The 18,281-nt window shown below is 31.3% G+C and overlaps 1 protein-coding gene, 1 long non-coding RNA gene and 11 other non-coding genes across 13 annotated transcripts; all 13 read left to right on the top strand.

The window, feature by feature from the left end:
- Positions 1 to 3,924: 3,924 nt before the first annotated feature.
- On the top strand, positions 3,925 to 6,611 carry LOC137823702 (uncharacterized). The gene is made up of 2 exons (XM_068628967.1): positions 3,925 to 4,405; positions 5,652 to 6,611. The coding sequence occupies exons 1-2, from the start codon at positions 4,102 to 4,104 to the stop codon at positions 6,347 to 6,349; spliced, it is 1,002 nt and encodes a 333-aa protein (XP_068485068.1). The 5' UTR covers positions 3,925 to 4,101; the 3' UTR covers positions 6,350 to 6,611.
- A 5,378-nt stretch (positions 6,612 to 11,989) lies between these two features.
- LOC137823643 (uncharacterized) lies at positions 11,990 to 13,295 on the top strand. Its single transcript, XR_011083157.1, has 2 exons — positions 11,990 to 12,240; positions 12,326 to 13,295. It is a non-coding gene; the product is annotated as an uncharacterized lncRNA (long non-coding RNA).
- LOC137811846 (small nucleolar RNA snoR134) lies at positions 12,120 to 12,255 on the top strand. The gene has a single exon (XR_011081175.1). It is a non-coding gene; the product is annotated as a small nucleolar RNA snoR134 (small nucleolar RNA).
- Positions 12,497 to 12,584, top strand: LOC137811833 (small nucleolar RNA U36a). Its single transcript, XR_011081166.1, has one exon. It is a non-coding gene; the product is annotated as a small nucleolar RNA U36a (small nucleolar RNA).
- LOC137811656 (small nucleolar RNA Z223) lies at positions 12,643 to 12,734 on the top strand. Its single transcript, XR_011081111.1, has one exon. It is a non-coding gene; the product is annotated as a small nucleolar RNA Z223 (small nucleolar RNA).
- Positions 12,804 to 12,917, top strand: LOC137811693 (small nucleolar RNA Z278). The gene has a single exon (XR_011081121.1). It is a non-coding gene; the product is annotated as a small nucleolar RNA Z278 (small nucleolar RNA).
- LOC137811711 (small nucleolar RNA Z278) lies at positions 12,993 to 13,108 on the top strand. Its single transcript, XR_011081124.1, has one exon. It is a non-coding gene; the product is annotated as a small nucleolar RNA Z278 (small nucleolar RNA).
- LOC137811802 (small nucleolar RNA snoR97) lies at positions 13,187 to 13,291 on the top strand. Its single transcript, XR_011081158.1, has one exon. It is a non-coding gene; the product is annotated as a small nucleolar RNA snoR97 (small nucleolar RNA).
- Positions 13,296 to 15,910: 2,615 nt separating the features above from the next.
- On the top strand, positions 15,911 to 16,046 carry LOC137811854 (small nucleolar RNA snoR134). The gene has a single exon (XR_011081177.1). It is a non-coding gene; the product is annotated as a small nucleolar RNA snoR134 (small nucleolar RNA).
- Positions 16,047 to 16,741: 695 nt separating this feature from the next.
- LOC137811823 (small nucleolar RNA U36a) lies at positions 16,742 to 16,829 on the top strand. Its single transcript, XR_011081164.1, has one exon. It is a non-coding gene; the product is annotated as a small nucleolar RNA U36a (small nucleolar RNA).
- Positions 16,830 to 16,889: 60 nt separating this feature from the next.
- LOC137811652 (small nucleolar RNA Z223) lies at positions 16,890 to 16,980 on the top strand. The gene has a single exon (XR_011081110.1). It is a non-coding gene; the product is annotated as a small nucleolar RNA Z223 (small nucleolar RNA).
- Positions 16,981 to 17,049: 69 nt separating this feature from the next.
- LOC137811705 (small nucleolar RNA Z278) lies at positions 17,050 to 17,163 on the top strand. Its single transcript, XR_011081123.1, has one exon. It is a non-coding gene; the product is annotated as a small nucleolar RNA Z278 (small nucleolar RNA).
- An 85-nt stretch (positions 17,164 to 17,248) lies between these two features.
- On the top strand, positions 17,249 to 17,364 carry LOC137811716 (small nucleolar RNA Z278). Its single transcript, XR_011081128.1, has one exon. It is a non-coding gene; the product is annotated as a small nucleolar RNA Z278 (small nucleolar RNA).
- Positions 17,365 to 18,281: the final 917 nt, after the last annotated feature.

Raw genomic sequence — 18,281 nt, 5'->3', positions numbered from 1 at the left:
TGGGTGCACATGGCACATGGGTGCACATGGGGAGGGGTGTGTCTAGTTTTTATGCTCACCCCCTCCATGGTCTTTCTAGAATGTTTCACACAAATATGCTTTCTACACTACTCTAATTACTAAGCACCCCTAATGGGCCTTTATGTAACAATTACAAAGGTCTTCTCTTCCCAAAACCGTAGCTTTGACCCATGTCTATGTGAAGCTAGACGGTCTAGAAGGAATCCTCATCATGGCCTAGACGCTCCTTATGTAGCCGCTCCTCATCATGGCCTAGACGCTCCTCTTCATGGGCTAGACGCTCCTTTTTGAGTCTAGACGCTCCTCATTATAGGCTAGACCGTCTAGTCTTGGAGGCTTGGCTTTCATCGTGTGGTGAGCTTGGGCCCTCCTCCATCACCATGGGTTACCCCCATCAAGGCCTCATGACCATCACATACCCCTCCTCCCAGACACCCCACCGATTAATGTTAAATCGTATCGCTATCCACACCCCCACAAGGAAACTATCACTAACCTCATTAATGAAATGTTGGAAGATGGTTTCATTAAACCCAACAACAACATTTTTTCCTCCCCTGTCCTCCTTATAAAAAAGAAAGACGGTACCTGGAATTTTTGTGTTGACTATAAAGTCTTAACCATTATCCGTGATCGCTTCTCAATGTCAACCATCAATGAATTGGTTGATGAACTAGGCTTAACTACAATTTTCACTAAAATCGATTTATACTTAGGGTATCACCAAATTCGAGTCATCCCAATAAACACTCATAAGACAGTTTTTCATACCACTAATGGGAATTATGAATTTTTAGTCATTCCATTCAGCTTGACTAATGCGCCATCTACATTTCAAGCAACTATGAATGACTTCTTCAACCCTATTTAAGACAATTTGTCCTAGTATTTTTTTTATGATATTTTAATTTAAAGTCTTACATTGCAGGATCATATTGCTGACTTATAGATTATTCTGGATCTTTTAGATACTAAGAAATTCTTTGTGAAGTTAGCTAAGTGCGGTTTTGTAACTACTCAAGTTAACTACTTAGGTCATATCATTTCTCGTAATGGAGTTGTCCCTGACAAAAAAAAAAGTCATTGTCATACATAAGTGGCCTCAGCCACAATCACTCATGAAACTAAGGGGCCTTCTCGGTTTCACCAGGTTTTACAAGAAAATTGTTTGTCACTGCGTCACTCTCGTTGCTCTTCTCATTGACTTATTACATAACTAGAAATTTATGTGGCTTTTGATAGCTCATTAGGCTTTCACCAAATTAAAATTACAAATTGCAAATGTTCCTAAACTACACCTCTTAAATTTCAGTCAGCCATTTGTAGTGAAGATAAATGCATCTTCAGTGGTCGTGGGGCAGTGCTTAGCCAGAAGAACCAACCACTTTTGTTCTTTAGCATGAAGATGTGTCCACGACTCCAAGCATGATATGTGTATGTGAGAGAAATGTACGCAATAACAGAGGCAGTAAAAAAATGGCGTCCGTACTTATTAGGCCAACACTTCAAAATATTCACATATCAGAAAAACTTGCATACATTACTTTCACAGATAATTCAAACACTAGAACAACAAGCAAAACTATTAAGGTATGATTTTCAAATTTTATACCGACCAGGAAAACAAAATGTAGTTGCAGATTCTCTGTCTCACCAAGGAACACCAACCCCTTCATTATTGCTTGCGTTGTCTTTGCCAATTCCTCTGTTATTTCAAGAGTTACGGTAGTTCTTCAGAACCCCGGAAGAATACTTGTATACTTGGAGAGGTGAAGAATACTGAATGAAAGGCTCTTGATTGGGTTGCTCGAGGGGACTAGATGTAACCCTTGTTGTTGAGTGAATTAGTATAAATCTCTGTTTACCTCTCTCTCCCTACTCGTGTTTAGTCATTGATTTTAATTGGTGATACTCCACAAAGTGAGTTTAGGCTCCATTCAATCCCTCTCTCCCTTTTGAAGCCAAGTGAACCTTCAACCTAAAGAATCATCAACTTCAATATAGTTACCATCCCATTAACCTAGAAACTCCAACAAAAATACCCACAACTCTTGCCAATATTGTTAAACAACCTAAACCCTCTACATAGTTTCCAATACCAATAAGTTTGTTCCTTTACAATATTATGATCCTTTGATATGACCAAAAGATTTTATTACACAAGCACCTGAAGAAGAACGAAGTACAACTCATTCATATACTTACCTTAGAAAAATCTCGGGATAAAAATAACCCAAAGCAATTAGTTTCTTTCTTATTCCTTCAATCCTTTCATTACATCCCAACACATCCCAACAAACCCAAACTTTTTTATGAATTCATTTTAGTAGACATTGATTTTGTAGAAGTGTCCCACAACAAAGACAGTAATGGAAACATACAGTTCTGAAAAATCAAAATATATGCTAAGATTGGAACCATCCATGGTATACCACAAGATCTTTCTCAAGAACCTTTAGCCTTTATATATTATGATTGGTCCTATATTTTTTTTGTCTAAACATAAAAATCATTCATGGTTTATCTTGTTTAGAATACGAATATCGTTAAAATTCCCAAAAAGGTTTATGAAGTGGCTTGTAGACTTTGGACCTTTATCTTCAATATTTTTTGTCATTGTACAGGATATTTACAACTATTTTGAACAAAATTCAACATTTGCATTAAGACATTGACTAATCTCTTTTGTGTGGCTTCTTAGTCAATTTCATGGATTGTAGCATGGGATTATGTATACACCCAACTATATAAAAATGTTAATTTAAAGGTATTATCAAGATAGATCAAGATTGAATGGTGGACAAAATTTAATATAGAACTTCTCAACAAAGTAAAAACTAATGAATGGCTAGGAAATAATCAAGGAGTTCAATCAAAAGAAGATAAAAAAATTTAAAAGGTAAGGATGCCAAATAAACTCGTCTTTACGTGTATTGTTGTCCTGATTTTTAGAGTAGATCTCCATATTAACTAAGTATAAGTATGAATATGAATAATATCCAATTTTTTAAATTGGGTACGGAAACAGGGATGTGTATGTAGTAACTAGCTCGTCCTTGTCCCTATACCCGTCCCAATATCTATTTTTGGCTTCATATTCGTTCTCGTTTTAAATTGCTAAAACATCTTTAAATAATCTAAAAAATTCATATAAAATTTTCTTTAGTCTTAATTTCGTAACTTATTTCTAGAAAAAATTACAATAGTATAAAAATATCACATGAGAATATTAAATAATGATTAGGTAAATATTAAATAATTATAAATATCATATATTTAGGTTTTACTAATAAAAAAATGTTGATTAGTTAATTTAATGCTTAGTTAAAGTGATCTCATACTTAAACAATTTATCAAATCACTTCTTCTATTATTTAAATTAGATTTTTTTTAAATACCAAAATATTATTAGATATATTTGACTTTTTAAAGATCTTTTTCTTTTAAATCAAACTCAAAATTGTTGATAGAAGATATTCCTCTTCTTTATACATTTAAAAAGTCATTATTTTTTTCACAATCTCGAGACATGTATTTCACTACGAGTAAAATTTAAATAAAATTATATATTATATTAAAAGCAGAATTTTTTTTAATTTTATATGATAATTTCCACGCATGTATTTGATTATAGAGTTAATATATGTGAGTAAATTTAAAAATATTAAAACCACTCAAATTCTTTCAAGTCTACTAAAAAATGAAAATAGAAAGTACTTATTATATAAAAAGTATATTATATGAGGAGGAATGATCATATTTGTTAATATACTAAAAATGAAAATAGATAGTGCATATGATATGAAGAAAAGATATTTCATCTATATACATAATTTGATTATAATTTTAAACCAATAATTTTATAATATACTCTCTCAATTTAGAGATACAATTTCAACAAATAAATTAATTAATACTAGTAGTTTTGTCTCCATGAAAGTCACAAGAAAAGGCAAATAGGGTGAGTGAGTGAGGTTTATCTTCCACTGCAACCTATCGAAGTTTTCGTTCACCTTTGAATTCCAACACAATGCGATACCATCAGTAGTCTCTAATCGAACACGAAGGAACCCAACAGCCATGGCCACCACAATCCCAACCCTCTTGTCTCCCACTCTCTCCTTCAAACCCTCAATCCCTTCTACCCAATTCCAACCCTTCAGGCCCCAATTCAGACGAAAATCCATCGCCTTTTCCGCCAAATCCCCCACCTTCACTCTGGGGAGGCTTTTCGCGCTAAGCGACAAGGACAGTAATGGCGACGTTTTGACCGGGTTGGATGAAGCAGAGAAAGAGGCGAGAGGGAATAGCACCATGCCTGAACGCTTTAGGTACCTCACCAAAGAAGTTCCAAGTCCTCCTGTTCGGTGGCCATGGTTTGTGGGTCAGTTTCATTTCCCTCTATCTCTGTATAAGGGCAAACAAAAATTAATAGATTTAACTTTTTTATTTTCAGCTGAATAATTGTGTTAATGTTTTTTTTTTAAATGAAGAGTGATGTTTCGGTTTTTGTTTTGGTTTAAGGATTGATGGGCGAGTACGAATTGGGGAAATTTAACGTTTTTATGAATTTTCGTGAAGTTCTCGCGTTTAATGTCATGGTTAAACGTTTGGTCATGCACAGTTATTCAGGGATGGGACTTTGACATACAAGATGAGGTTTAGCTCCAAATTTAGATTTTTTTTAGTGATGCTGTAATTCTATACATTTTGTTGGAGTAGTGATTTTATAACATCAATAGGAAGAGGTTATTATTATTTGTCATGCATTCTGTGGGTGATTTGTGTGTATTTAGGGTTTTCCTTTGCATTAGGGTGTTCAAAACTGAACTAAACTGAATCACCAAACTCAATCGTTGTAAACCGTCTAATCTATCCCAAAAATATCTGAAATCTGATGAAACTAGAAAAAATCACATTTTTTTATTGCGGTTATATTTGGTTTTCGGCTTCTTTTGTGAATCAAGCTGAGTCTTATCTTTAATGTAGGTGTATTGATTTGTAACATTATGTAGTAACTTTTGGAACTTTTGATAATGATATCGTGTGATTCAATGTGTTGTGTATTTTGGATACGTTGAACTATGAGTTTATGACATTAACAATACATGACTAATTTACCTTGAATGGTCTGTGGTGCACTTCTTTACCAAAGGTCTTTAATGTGTGTAGCCTTATTGGTCTATTGCTCACCGTGGTGTATATAAATTCATTTTGAAGAGTTTATCATATCTTACCTGGTTATTAGATTTTATTTTATTTTGGTTGTCAAATTTAAAACCATTTTGAAGGTCATAAAATATGAAGAAAACTGTTAAACCAAACTGGAGAAGATCGGTTTAGTTGATTCATATCTGATATCACATTTCAGCCAAACCAAATCAAGTTTTTTCTCTGTATGTCTAAAACTTAAAAAACGGGAACCAAACCAAACGGTGAATATGCCCATACTCTACATTTTTGTTGTTTACAGATATGAAATTAACCTTACATGTTTAAGTTAAAATTTGTATGCACTTAGTGTGTTAATTTCCATTTAGAACACTTTTGTCCAACTGCTTTCTTTTCTTAACAACTTGTTTTCTTTTTTCATGCGATAATGTAACCATTTGATTCCATGTGATGTACAGTGATGGCTTTTCTCATCTATGCTTGGAGGGCTGTTCTATTTGAACTGTCAAACTGGAAGAATGCTGCAATCGCAATTGGTCGTTTTATAGGATATGTCTTGAAATACGCATTTGCTGTAGTCTACCATTTCATAGGAAGTCCAATCACGTTTTCAATCAGATGCATGGAGGATTTGTTTTACACAGTTCGGGCTTGTTACTCTTGGATTATTGGCAATGCCCCTGTACCAGACCTTACCCTCATCATTGTGCTATCATCAATTGTTTTAGCCATTGGTGAAGCTACTGTACCAAACTGCATCAACAGCCAACCTTATGTTTTGACTGTATCTGGTCTTATTGGCTATGCTGCCGTTAGAGGATATATCTCTGAACCATTGTTCTGGACCCTTCTGCTTGGGGTGTATGCCTTTTCAAAATTTCTCAAGAAGAGAGATGATGTTTCAGCTGCAATGCCAGTTGCAGCCGTTCTTGCTGGTGTTGGGGAGCCTTGGGTTAGAGTTTTGGTAATTATTTCATACACGACCTTAGCCATATATCAATATTCCAAATTGCCTTCAGAAGGGAAAGAAGCTGGAGAAGTTGAAACAAGAGAGATGAGGCTTCCAATTCCACTTCTTCTTGCAGCTTTAGCTATTGGTTTAAGAGTTGCTGCTAAGTGGGCTGGGTACAGGCACTTGACATGGATGATTGTATGATTACTGATAACTGGTAGTGTATCTCAGTCCAAACAAGAATGAATTTTTGTGGTCTATAAAGTTGAGGTAGGGTATGATATAGATGGATAGAGGCTGTAATTCTGTTCTACTTGATGCAGTTATTGTAGTGTTCTTTGCATGCTTTAAAATAACCATTGAATCCCTGTGTTGTGCCTGTGCATACAAGCTTCTTATCAGACTTTCAGAGAATGTACCATGCAATTTTGATTTACGGCCAGTGCAGCCTAAATCTTTTGTCTTACCATCATTGATTTTTATGTTTGAAATTTTTTAGGGAATTAATGGAATGAAATACAAGAAAGAAAAAAAAGGGACGGATTAGGAAAGGATTTTGGATTATTGACAAGGCATATATATTATTAGGTCAAGTACAATTAATTCTTTATAACATTTTTCTATTCAATGATCCTTTAATATGCATAATTTAAGAAACTCGTATGTTTTATGCATTGTTTGATATATAAAACAAAATAAGAAAAAGAAAGAAGTGAAAGAAAAGGAAGAAAAAAAAACGTAGGAGATGATTTTTAAGTTAGGCAGTGAGAAAAAATTGAAAGGAGAGAGGTAAAAGATTTTTGTCCCCTTTTTTTATATAGAAAGTTGAAGAAAATAAAAAATATATGCATATAATGACATAAATATCTCCAATGTACAAAAGAAGGGATACTTTAGTATTTAATTTTTTGTTTAATTATGATTTCAAGTATCTTAGTAATGGGATAATAGTGCTTGTAGTCCACTAAGTTTAAAAAATCCTTCAAAGTTAAAAGAAATATGGATTTTAGTTTCTTTATACTAAATTTAAATAATTAAAATATGTTATTTTAGGTTTAGAATTTATGATTTAAGATGTAATGTTTAAAGTTTATAACTGTTTTTAGTCTCTTAAATTTATTATTTAGAAACAATTTTTTTTATTTGAAGTACTAAATAAATACTTTTTTAAATTTAGGGATTAAAATAAAAAATATTTTATGCTTTCCTTTTCTTTCTCTTCATCCATTTCATCATTTTTTTTCATATTGTATTAAAAATAAAATTTAGTTACACAAAAAAAATATGTATTTTAACCTCTACTTTGTAAAATATAGTTAAGATAAATAATATTATCAAACACAAAGATTATATAATATATAAAATATAATCCATTAAATTAAAAATATACCAAGTCTTATAAGTTTAAAAATTTGAATTTGTCAAATCAATTTCGGGTGAAAATAAATTGAAGAATGATGTGCAATTATATTATATGAACTAGCATGATTCATAACATATATATTCTTAAAATAGTGTGAAATAAAAAATAATCAACAAAAAGAGAACATTTTGTGTGGTGCATAGCTTTCTTGGTAACATACATATCTATATAATGCACATAAATATCTATGTATTTACCAATGTTAGAGATAATATCAAAACTATTCAAACTAAGACTCTTCTAACTAAGTAGTAGGAGGATTTTCATGATCCTATCAACAAAGGGATATCAATGGGAGATCCCTATACTTAAGGAAAGTATGTGCAAAGACATGATATTAAATCCATATATTATTCTCCTGGTGATGGGATGGGAACAAGTAGGGGTTAACTAGGTGCCTTATATCATTGTTCAGTTTATAATATTCATTTTGAGGTTCTTTGAATTTTTTTTAAAGTATTTGAATATTTTCAAGTCTTATAACTTTGATTTCTTTTCCTTTTCTTTTCTCAAGTTTTTTCAAGTTCTTCCTTAATCTCAAAGTAGTAATATTGTTTCACTTTCATTATTTTCTTAAGCTTCTAGGATCTTTTACATTAGCTTTTCCTTCTTCTTTTTTCATATTATGTGTTCTTGGAAAATTTTACCCATACAATAGTAGACATAAAATATTCTTACAAAGGTTGAGATGACCGTTACAAAGATTAAGATGTTTTAAACTTTTTTTTTTCTTAATTGAGAGATATCTTTTCATTAACACTTGAACTCATGCGAGTATGTGTGTGAAGACACCTTGACATCAAAATTAAACTATAAATAACTGAAGTAATAAAGATGTAATTAATTAACAATGTATATATGATATTAATCTTATATTAGTAACTTATTCATATCATTATATCATTAATGATTTAAGTATTCATTAACATGTATTTAGAATGTACAAGAGCATTACATGTTTATTACTAAGGTGACCTTAATATCTCATTCATATACTTCTCTTTATAAACGAAGAAAAATATATTTGTATAACCAATAACGTGAAACTATGTCATATCATCATTATAATAGAAAATATATCATAAAATCTTAATAATTTAAATGAGTTATTTTTAACTTTGTAACAACGTTTTTTTTTTAAAATCAACAGAACCCTTGCCCCTGTCACACACCATTCTTTTTCTTTATTCTTTCTCCATTCATCTCTCTCTTCTATCTTCTCTCTTAATTTCTCACTCCATACCTCATATATTTTAGAATCTGATCATACCACGCTGTAGCTGAGGAGTTCATTTTTGCTCTAAAGATCCTTGTTATTTGTTTTTCCTTAGGATTTAGTCATCAATCTTGGTGGGGTCAGTTGAGAAGTTTAATTCTCTCAAATTATTCTACTATATACTGAATTTTTGTTTTGTTTGGATAATTTGCATTAGGCCTGTAAATCTTGAAACTTATCTAAACTGTGGGTAATAAAATTCTAGAAGTTGCTTGGAAAACAAACAATTAAGGTAAGGGAAGCTAACTTTAACTCTCAATAGTACCCTAAGCTAGAAGATCTGCATATGGAGGGGACATTGTCCCAATATTCAATTTCTCTTGCAGGGATGTTATTTGTTTATATCTTGTGTGTTTGTTTATATATTATTTAAACTTTATAAATATTATATTTTGGTAATTTGAAAGTTAAATATTGTTTTGATGTTGGAAAAGTTCTTGAATGGTATAAATTTTTAAAATGTTATGATTGAATGATATGTATTATATATGAATGATGAAAATTGTATGAAATTGATGTCATACATTTGGGATAATGTATGAGTTGTTATTTGATGGTACATTAAGTATGAAAAGCCTATGTTTAACGGAGATCTTCTGGCTTCACTGATGATCTAAGTCATATAGACTAAGATATCAGGTGGTGAGAAGCTGAGAGGGAGTTCATACACACCGGGTCTCATTGTAGACACTCGGTATTGGATGTTTGAACTTACCTTGATCCTTTCTATTGGATTCCCTAGTAATCTTTGGATCATGTGTTAGTCTCTGATAGGGGCCTACTTAATGAGTCTTACAGAAGACGAAGTGGGATTGAAATGAAATCCAATGATTGTGATTGAAAATAGATCCATGTGTGGTCTATATGAATGATGAGATTGATATTGAAATTTTACATGAAATCATTTAAAGAAATGTTTATAAATTATTAGTCTAAATTGGTTCCATTTTCATGAATTATGTTATGGATTTTCTTTGCATTAGCTTACCTTGCTTTTCTTGCTGTGTTTGAACTGCGATGACTGTACTACGTACACGAGCAGATGACCATACAAGTGCAGAAGAACCTTAAGGGTTTCATAGTTTTATTTTGAGCTATGGATACGTAAATATTTGTATTTTTATAAGTCATAATCTTGTAATAGGAATATTTTGAAAAACTTTAAGTTTGTATAGAAATATGTGGAAAGTGTATTTAAATAGTTAGATGTATTTTCAGGGTGTTAAAAACTTTACATCTTGAAAATTTACCAAATAAAATAGAAAAAAAAAATTCATTATAATAAATTAATGTTTAAATATTTGCCTGAAAAAGTATTGTAATTACATTTAATCATATAATGGTAATTGTTTTTTCATAATAATAAAATATATTTATTGTAATTTTAGTTCTATAATTGTACATTTATTACCTAACCTAGAGTTGTTGTTGGCTTTTATCCTCCTCATTGGTCATGTAAGAAGTACGAAGAGTTTGTGGTGAAAAAGATAGAAATGATCTCCATTGAAAATAATAAAAAAATGGGAGAACCAACTCTTATGTAAAGATTGGATTTAATCAAATCCAAATATAATATTTGGATCAAATTTTAAATATAAATATATATTTTTTATAAAAACAATTTGAATTTTTATAAATCTAAATATTTGATTTTAAATCCAAATCCATATTTTTTATAAAAATAATTTGAATTTTTATAAATTTAAATCCAATCCAAATTTATATTTTTATAATTAAAATTAGATTTTAAATTTAAATCCATATTTTTTTTAAAAAACTAACATAATATTAATATAATAATATGTAAAAGAAATTTAATATTATATAAATATTAAAGAAATATACTATAACTATATTTTAATAATACAAAAAATTAACACTAAAAAAAGTTATTGGACTTCGTTGTCCAAATTTCTTCCTGCACTCATTATTATTGTTATTATCACGTAATTTACAATAAATTTCTAAGTTTAACTTAATGCTTTTAACTTTGAAACGTAAATAATTAAAAGATAATCAAATAAAAGTAAGAAAAAAAATGTCTAACCAGTAGGTTGTCATGGCTTGTGATGATATTATTATATTCTATATTGAATAAACTATACTACATACATAATAAGTTATTTATTTCAAAAATATATTTATACATTTTGTAAATGATTTTTGAAGGTAAAAATCTTTAAATCAGTTTATAAACAGTTGATCGAATTAGGTTTGAGGTGCAATGCAGTGACTCGTATTGTAGTACATCAAAATAGGTCTATGAGATAAACTTAATATAACAATGAATGTAAATATAACGCTCTCATAGATCATGCAAAAGTGTTTCACCAGGATGTGGGGAAGAAAATAAATTTGGATTGGAAATTTGAATTTTTAAAATTCGTTTAAGTAAAATGGAAATCTAATATGATAAAATATGGATTAAAATAAAAATCTGATTTAGATAAATGGATTTTTAATGGATTCATCAGTGCAAATAAACAGTTTTGTTAAATTGGATTTTTTATCCACCTCTACTCTTATGAGATCTATTGGTCTAAATAAAAATAATTCTTTTAACCTTTATAAAAGTATATAAATTTTTCTTTTAGTTTCTGTGAAATATTTTTATTTGCTTTTCACCTCTCGAGAATATTTAATTATGATTTATAGTTTATACTATTAGTTTTAAGATAAATAAATATCCTTGACTTTATATATTTAAAAAAAACAGGAAATTATATTACAATACTACTATTCACAATTTGAAATAGTCATTTAACATTTTTTTAAATATATAAGTAGTTGATTAATATAATATAATATTAGAGATTAAAAATGATAATTTTCAAATTAAGAGGAACCAAAAATTAAAAAAAAAGATCAAAATCAAAACTCGTTAAGTTTATGGACTAATTTTTTTTTCTACTTCTCTGTATCACATTCTTATTATGTACTCAACAATTTTCTTGTTATAATTCCGAAGAGTGTAATTCTTTTACATGATTATAATTTTTTTCTTCTAAATTGTACATATCCAAACCCTGTAACCATTAACAAATGGACTAAACCAAGCCCAAACCCAACCCAAATATTTTTAATCAGACCGGGTCGGGTAAGTCTCACTCACAGAAATAGTACCGTTGGGCGAGAGATGAATTTTAGGGTTTTGGTACGCCTATATAATCCTCGCAGCGAATAGGGTTTTGATGCACCGATTCAGAAATCTTCACACCTTTCGGGTAATTAGCTTTCATCGTTTAGATTCCACCAGTTTTCGTGAATTTTTATGTCCGCACGGTGCCTCCCGGGCAGCTCTGAATCCACATGACGTGAACGCCCCGATGCACGTGCGAAATCATCGCCGTTCGTGTTGCAGTTCATCCCAATTTTCCACGGTTGATCTGTGTCAAAGTAACGGCAAAATTCCTCTTTTCAATTCTGTCTCTTATTTACGATTGTTGTGTTGAATGCTCAATTTGCCTTCTTAAACCTTCAGCTTCTTTTCGAACACCACGTGTTCTCTGAAATCGGAGCTAGTCCTAAAGGCGCAAATCTAAGCGCGGTCGTTTTTACTTGGTCCGAGGGTTCTTCCTCCGTTCCTTCCGAAATGATCGTTAAATAGCTATCTCGATCGTAGATTTATTTCTTTAATTATTTTAGAATTTCTCGGCCATGATTATACATTATCCGCGCTTCTGAGTTTTCTCGATGAAGTGAAATTGGTTAAAAATGGTTGAAGTTCTTTATATGAGCCAGGTTTTTCATGTTCTAAATATTGGTATATTGCAAATTCAACTTGTTTTTTTTTTTAATAATTGGCTATGAGGATTTCTATTCAGCTTTATGCCAGTTCTGCTTCTGAAAATTTGTGATTGATAGAGCTGTTGTTTATCTCTGAGCCAGTGGTATTTTATTATTCTTTGTTTATGTAATTCTATTTGTTTGAAAAAGCGTGGATTTCTTTGCTTGAGATTGCTGATGATGATTTAATCCAACTTTATGAGGTGTTGTGGAGCCAAGACCCTTTTTAAGGGAGAACCTACTTGGTGAAGCTTCATTCATATGACATCATCGGATTTTACTGAGGCATTATACGTGTATTTTGTGTACTTTTCAAAGAATTTATAAGTTTTTATAATTTATTATAAAATTTGGCTACGATAACCGATGATTTTCCAATCCAACTTGCTAGAGGTTGTAGTTGATCCAAGACCCTGCTTCAGGGAGAACCTACTTGGTGTTACTACACTTCCTATGACAGCAACCTTTGTTCTGAGGTTACTTTTATAGTTAAGATTTTTGTTTCTTCGTAACATGTTTTTGTTTGTTGGGTTTTCCAATCCAACTATACCCTGTTCTTATTTAATTGGTTCTGGGTCTGAAAAAACTCATAGATTGAGTGTTGTCATCAGCTTCATCTCTTGTATCCACGAGTTAGGAGTTAAATAACAGCACTACATTTTTCATCTTCTTTTTTCTATTTTTAGTTGTAGAATGTGTAGTTTAGTCATCTTTAGTGAAATGTTTATGTAAACCTTTCTTAATTGCAGTTTTTCGTTCTTGTATATTTTTCAAACTAAATTGGATATTTGTTCCATTATTATAAAGTACAAATGCATTTTCCTTAAAATATACCAAGAAACTTATAAAATAGATACACAAAGGTTTCGTGTCAAGTAATATTAATTTAATAAGTAAATTTATGATTGATATTAATCCGCGCATGTTTGCCACTTGCGAATGTTCTTCAACTGGTTGTTCACCAACACAACTGATTTTTCAAAATGTAGTTTGCCACTATGAATAAAAAGAATAATGTGGCTGATTGAATTGATACTCAAAGTAATGAAGATTATTGTGACCTGATACTATGAAGATTATTTTGGCAACATTCTTATTTTACATGCCAAGATCAATCTGAGTAACTGAAAAATCCTTAAGGGTGAGGAACATAACAACGAAGTAAATACGAATGATATATCAAAACATTTAATTTTATATAAAATCCTTTTTCATTCATGTTTAGATTTATACATATCTACTAGTGAAGAGTGAACTTGTGATAATTGATTTTTAAGCGTCCACTCTAAATTCTTTATGTTGATTCGTGAACTTTAATTGTTCTGGAGAGGTTTTCTAATTGTTCTAATTGTTAAGATTGGTTGCCCTGAGAGGAACAACACGAAAGAGAATAAGAATCCTGATGTATTGTTGTAGTTTTCCTTTGTAAAATTTGTAATCATAGATCTTAAGAAGCTAAGGAATCAATTTATAAATCCTCTTCTTTCTTGCAAACACATCCTTTAAACTGAATTTGAATCACATGGGAGTAATTCCCTATCCAATATTTAGTCTAAAACAGGATATTCAATAATTAGTCTAAAACAGGATATTACTCTCTGCATAACTTGTCTTATTATCAAAACAAGAATTTGAGTTTTCTCTGCAGTACTTCTTCACCACTAAGATTGAGTACGCAACAGTATCATCTAACTCTCAATTTCCGTATTAAACAGACTTGCATCCTTATTTCCTTTTCGTCCATCTCATTTGGATTGACATAGAAAGTCTCACTTAACCCCTAAACATTTTGAATTTAACCCAAACATTTTGAATGGAGATAACTAATATAAAGGAACAGACCCAAACATTTTGAATGGAGATAACTAATATAAAGGAACAGCTGAAATGAAATGAAAGATTTTATTAAAGTAACTCTTCCAGCAAAAGATAATTGTTTTCTTTTCCAACTAGAAAGCTTGATTTTAAGTTTTGATATCATCATTCCAGAACACTTTTTTTCTATGATTATCTCCCATTGGAACTCCTAAATATTTAAAAGGGCTTTTGATTACAATTTAAAATCGTAGAGTATCTTAGAATATTTGTATGTTGTGCATCTATACATGCGATTTTACTTTTTCTAAAGTTCACCTTCAACCTAGACACAAATTCGAAACATCGAGTGCATTTATTTCTTTTGATCTTTTACACATTATCCTCACAAAAAAAGATATCATCGACAAACTGTAACAACTGTACACATTATCCTCAATTTGATCCAAACCCACTCTAATGCCATCATAGAGTCCTTTTTGTTCGGTTACTCTCATGACTCCAACTAAACCTTTAGCCACTATAAGAAATAGAGATGGTGCTAAAGGGTCACCCTGCCTTTGGCCCTTTGTAGGTTGGAATTGTTTAGAAGGGCTTCTATTGACAAGTATGGATATAGATGATGATTCTAAGAAACTTCTATTCCATTTAATCCATGTATTTCTAAACCCCAACTTTTTTAACATATAAAATAGAAAATTCCAGTTTCCAGCCTTAACAATGATGCCAGTTCTTCTTTCTTACCTCCTCTATAACTTCATTTGTCACAATTATCAATGCTCCTTCCTTAAATGAAAGCTGATAGTTTATGATCAATGCACGATTTTTTGTAGTCTTCTAGCTAAAATTTTTGCTATGATTTTGTAAAAATTGTCAACTAGGGATATCTGTCTAAGTCATACAATCTTGTTAAGATTGTTTTATAATTAAAGCCCAATGATCGGATACCATTCTATTTAAAGCCTATTATTTACATTGTGGCCAAACATCCATCCATTCCACATTAGTGTCCTATCCAATCTTGATTTTGCCTCCCCATTTATGTTTTCAATTAACTCACTAAAGTCCTTCATTTTGTTTTTGTATGAATCCAGAGGTTGACAACCTATTTTCTCATCTTGTTTTCTCATGACATTGAAGTCACCAAGTATACACCACAACTTAATATGGTTTTTTTCTTTAAATTTTAAAAGTTCCTCGCACATTATTCTTTTTTTCACTTACACTATATGCAGAGTACACATTTACCACAACAATTAATTGATTTTCATTAAGCATTATCCCTTGAACAATAATAAAGCCATTTCCTAGGTAATGATCTTCTAATTTAAAAACACTATTATCCCAAATGGTAAGAATTCCCCCTGCCCCATTGTTAGTCTTTTTATGTACCCAGTTTACATTCGATTTCCCCCACATATTTTGGCATATCTCAGATTTTATATTTTCCATTTTAGTTTCTTGTCCGCACGGTGCCTCCCGGGCATCTTGAATCCACATGACGTGAACGCCCCGATGCACGTGCGAAATCATCGCCGTTCGTGTTGCAGTTCATCCCCAATTTTCCACAGTTGATCTGTGTCAAAGTAACGGTGAAATTCCTCTTTTCAATTTCTATCTCTTATTTACGATTGTTGTGTGGCATACCTTCTTTTCGAACACCAGACGTCTTCTCTGAAATCGGTGTTAGTTCTAAAGGCGCAATGTAAAAGAATATTATGTGGCACCTCACGATTATTTATCTTATTAATTGATCAATTACCATAATTATCCTATTATATTATTGGTAATTACTTGATGGACGTAATTACTACATAAATAATTAGGGTTTCCCTTGGGTCAGACAAATAGAGATTACCAGACAACTAAAGAGACACTCTCATATTCCAAGATCACCGAAACTCATTTCCTAAAGGGATTTTCAAGCCTCTCATCTCTTTGTCTCTCTACTCACAAAATTCCATTCTAAGCGATACACCATAAAGGGAACCCGATCAGGATCATGTCTTCGTCCCTCAGCCATACGATCACGGGTCTACCAGGAAACCCGATTAAGATCATGTCTTCGTCCCTCAGTCATACGATCACGGGTCTACCAGGTATTATTTAATCATTATTATTTAATCATTATTATTTAATCATTTCATTATATGATTGAGGAATCCTAATCCAACATGCAAATCTAAGCGCGGTCGTTTTTACTTGGTCCGAGGGTTCTTCCTCCGTTCCTTCCGAAATGATCCTTAAATAGCTTTCTCGATCGTAGATTTATTTCTTTAATTATTTTAGAATTTCTCGGCCATGATTATACATTATCCGCGCTTCTGAGTTTTCTCGATGAAGTGAAATTGGTTAAAAATGGTTGAATTTCTTTATATGAGCCATGTTTTTCATGTTCTAAATATTGGTATATTGCAAATTCAACTTGTTTTTTTTTTTTTAATAATTGGCTATGAGGATTTCTATTCAGCTTTATATGCCAGTTCTGCTTCTGAAAATTTGTGATTGATAGAGCTGTTTATCTCTGAGCCAGTAGTATTTTATTATTCTTTGTTTATGTAATTCTGTTTGTTTGAAAAAGCGTGGATTTCTTTGCTTGAGATTGCTGATGATGATTTAATCCAACTTTATGAGGTGCTGTGGAGCCAAGACCCTTTTTAAGGGAGAACCTACTTGGTGAAGCTTCATTCATATGACATCATCGGATTTTACTGAGGCATTATACGTGTATTTTGTGTACTTTTCAAAGAATTTATAATTTATTTTTAGTTTTTATAATTTATTATAAAATTTGGCTACGGTAACCGATGATTTTCCAATCCAACTTGCTAGAGGTTGTAGTTGATCCAAGACCCTGCTTCAGGGAGAACCTACTTGGTGTTACTACACTTCCTATGACAGCAACCTTTGTTCTGAGGTTACTTTTGTAGTTGAGATTTTTGTTTCTGCATAACATGTTTTTGTTTGTTGGGTTTTTTGTATACTGAGTTTAACTCCTGTTCTTATTTAATTGGTTCTGGGTCTGAAAAAACTCATAGATTGAGTGTTGTCATCAGCTTCATACATTTTTTATCTCTATTTTTTTATCTTAGTTGTAGAATGTGTAGTTTAGTCATCTTTAGTGAAATGTATATGTGAACCTTTTTTAATTGCAGTTTTTCGTTCTTGTTTATTTATCAAACTAAATTGGATATTTGTTCTCATGACAATGTTATTGGTCCATATGAATTGTCTCATATATTTTACTAAAACACTTATTATAAAGTTCAATGCATTTTCCCTAAAATATACAAAGAAACAATAATAAAATAGATACACAAGGTTTCGTGTTAAGTAATATTAATTTAATAAGTAAATTTATGATTGATCTTAACCCGCGCATGTTTGCCACTTGCGAATATTCTTCAACTGGTTGTTCACCAACACAACTGGTTTTTCAAAATGTAGTTTGCCACTATGAATAAAAAGAATAATGTGGCGGATTGAATTGATACGATGAAGATTATTGTGCCAACATTCATATTAGAAGATAAAAAAATGTTTTTTTTGAAAAGTCTTACATGCAAAGATCAATCAGAGTAACTTACAAAATCCTAAAGCTACAACGTTCACATTTTCTAATTCTACATAAAAACTGAAAGGTACGAATGATATATGAAAAACATTTAATTGTATAGAAAATCCTTTTTCATTCATGTTTAGATTTGTGCATACATATCTTAGTGAATAGTCTTGGCTCCAAATCCTTCATGTTGATTCGTGAACTTTAATTGTTCTGGAGAGGTTTTCTAATTGTTAAGAAGTGTCGATCTTAGGCGAGATTAAGATTGGTTGCC

The sequence above is a fragment of the Phaseolus vulgaris genome, chromosome 11, assembly GCF_000499845.2.
Source record: "Phaseolus vulgaris cultivar G19833 chromosome 11, P. vulgaris v2.0, whole genome shotgun sequence".
Taxonomy (NCBI): Eukaryota; Viridiplantae; Streptophyta; class Magnoliopsida; order Fabales; family Fabaceae; genus Phaseolus; species Phaseolus vulgaris.
The sequence above is the reverse complement of the archived record's forward strand: the minus strand, read 5'-3'. Positions and strand labels throughout refer to the sequence as shown.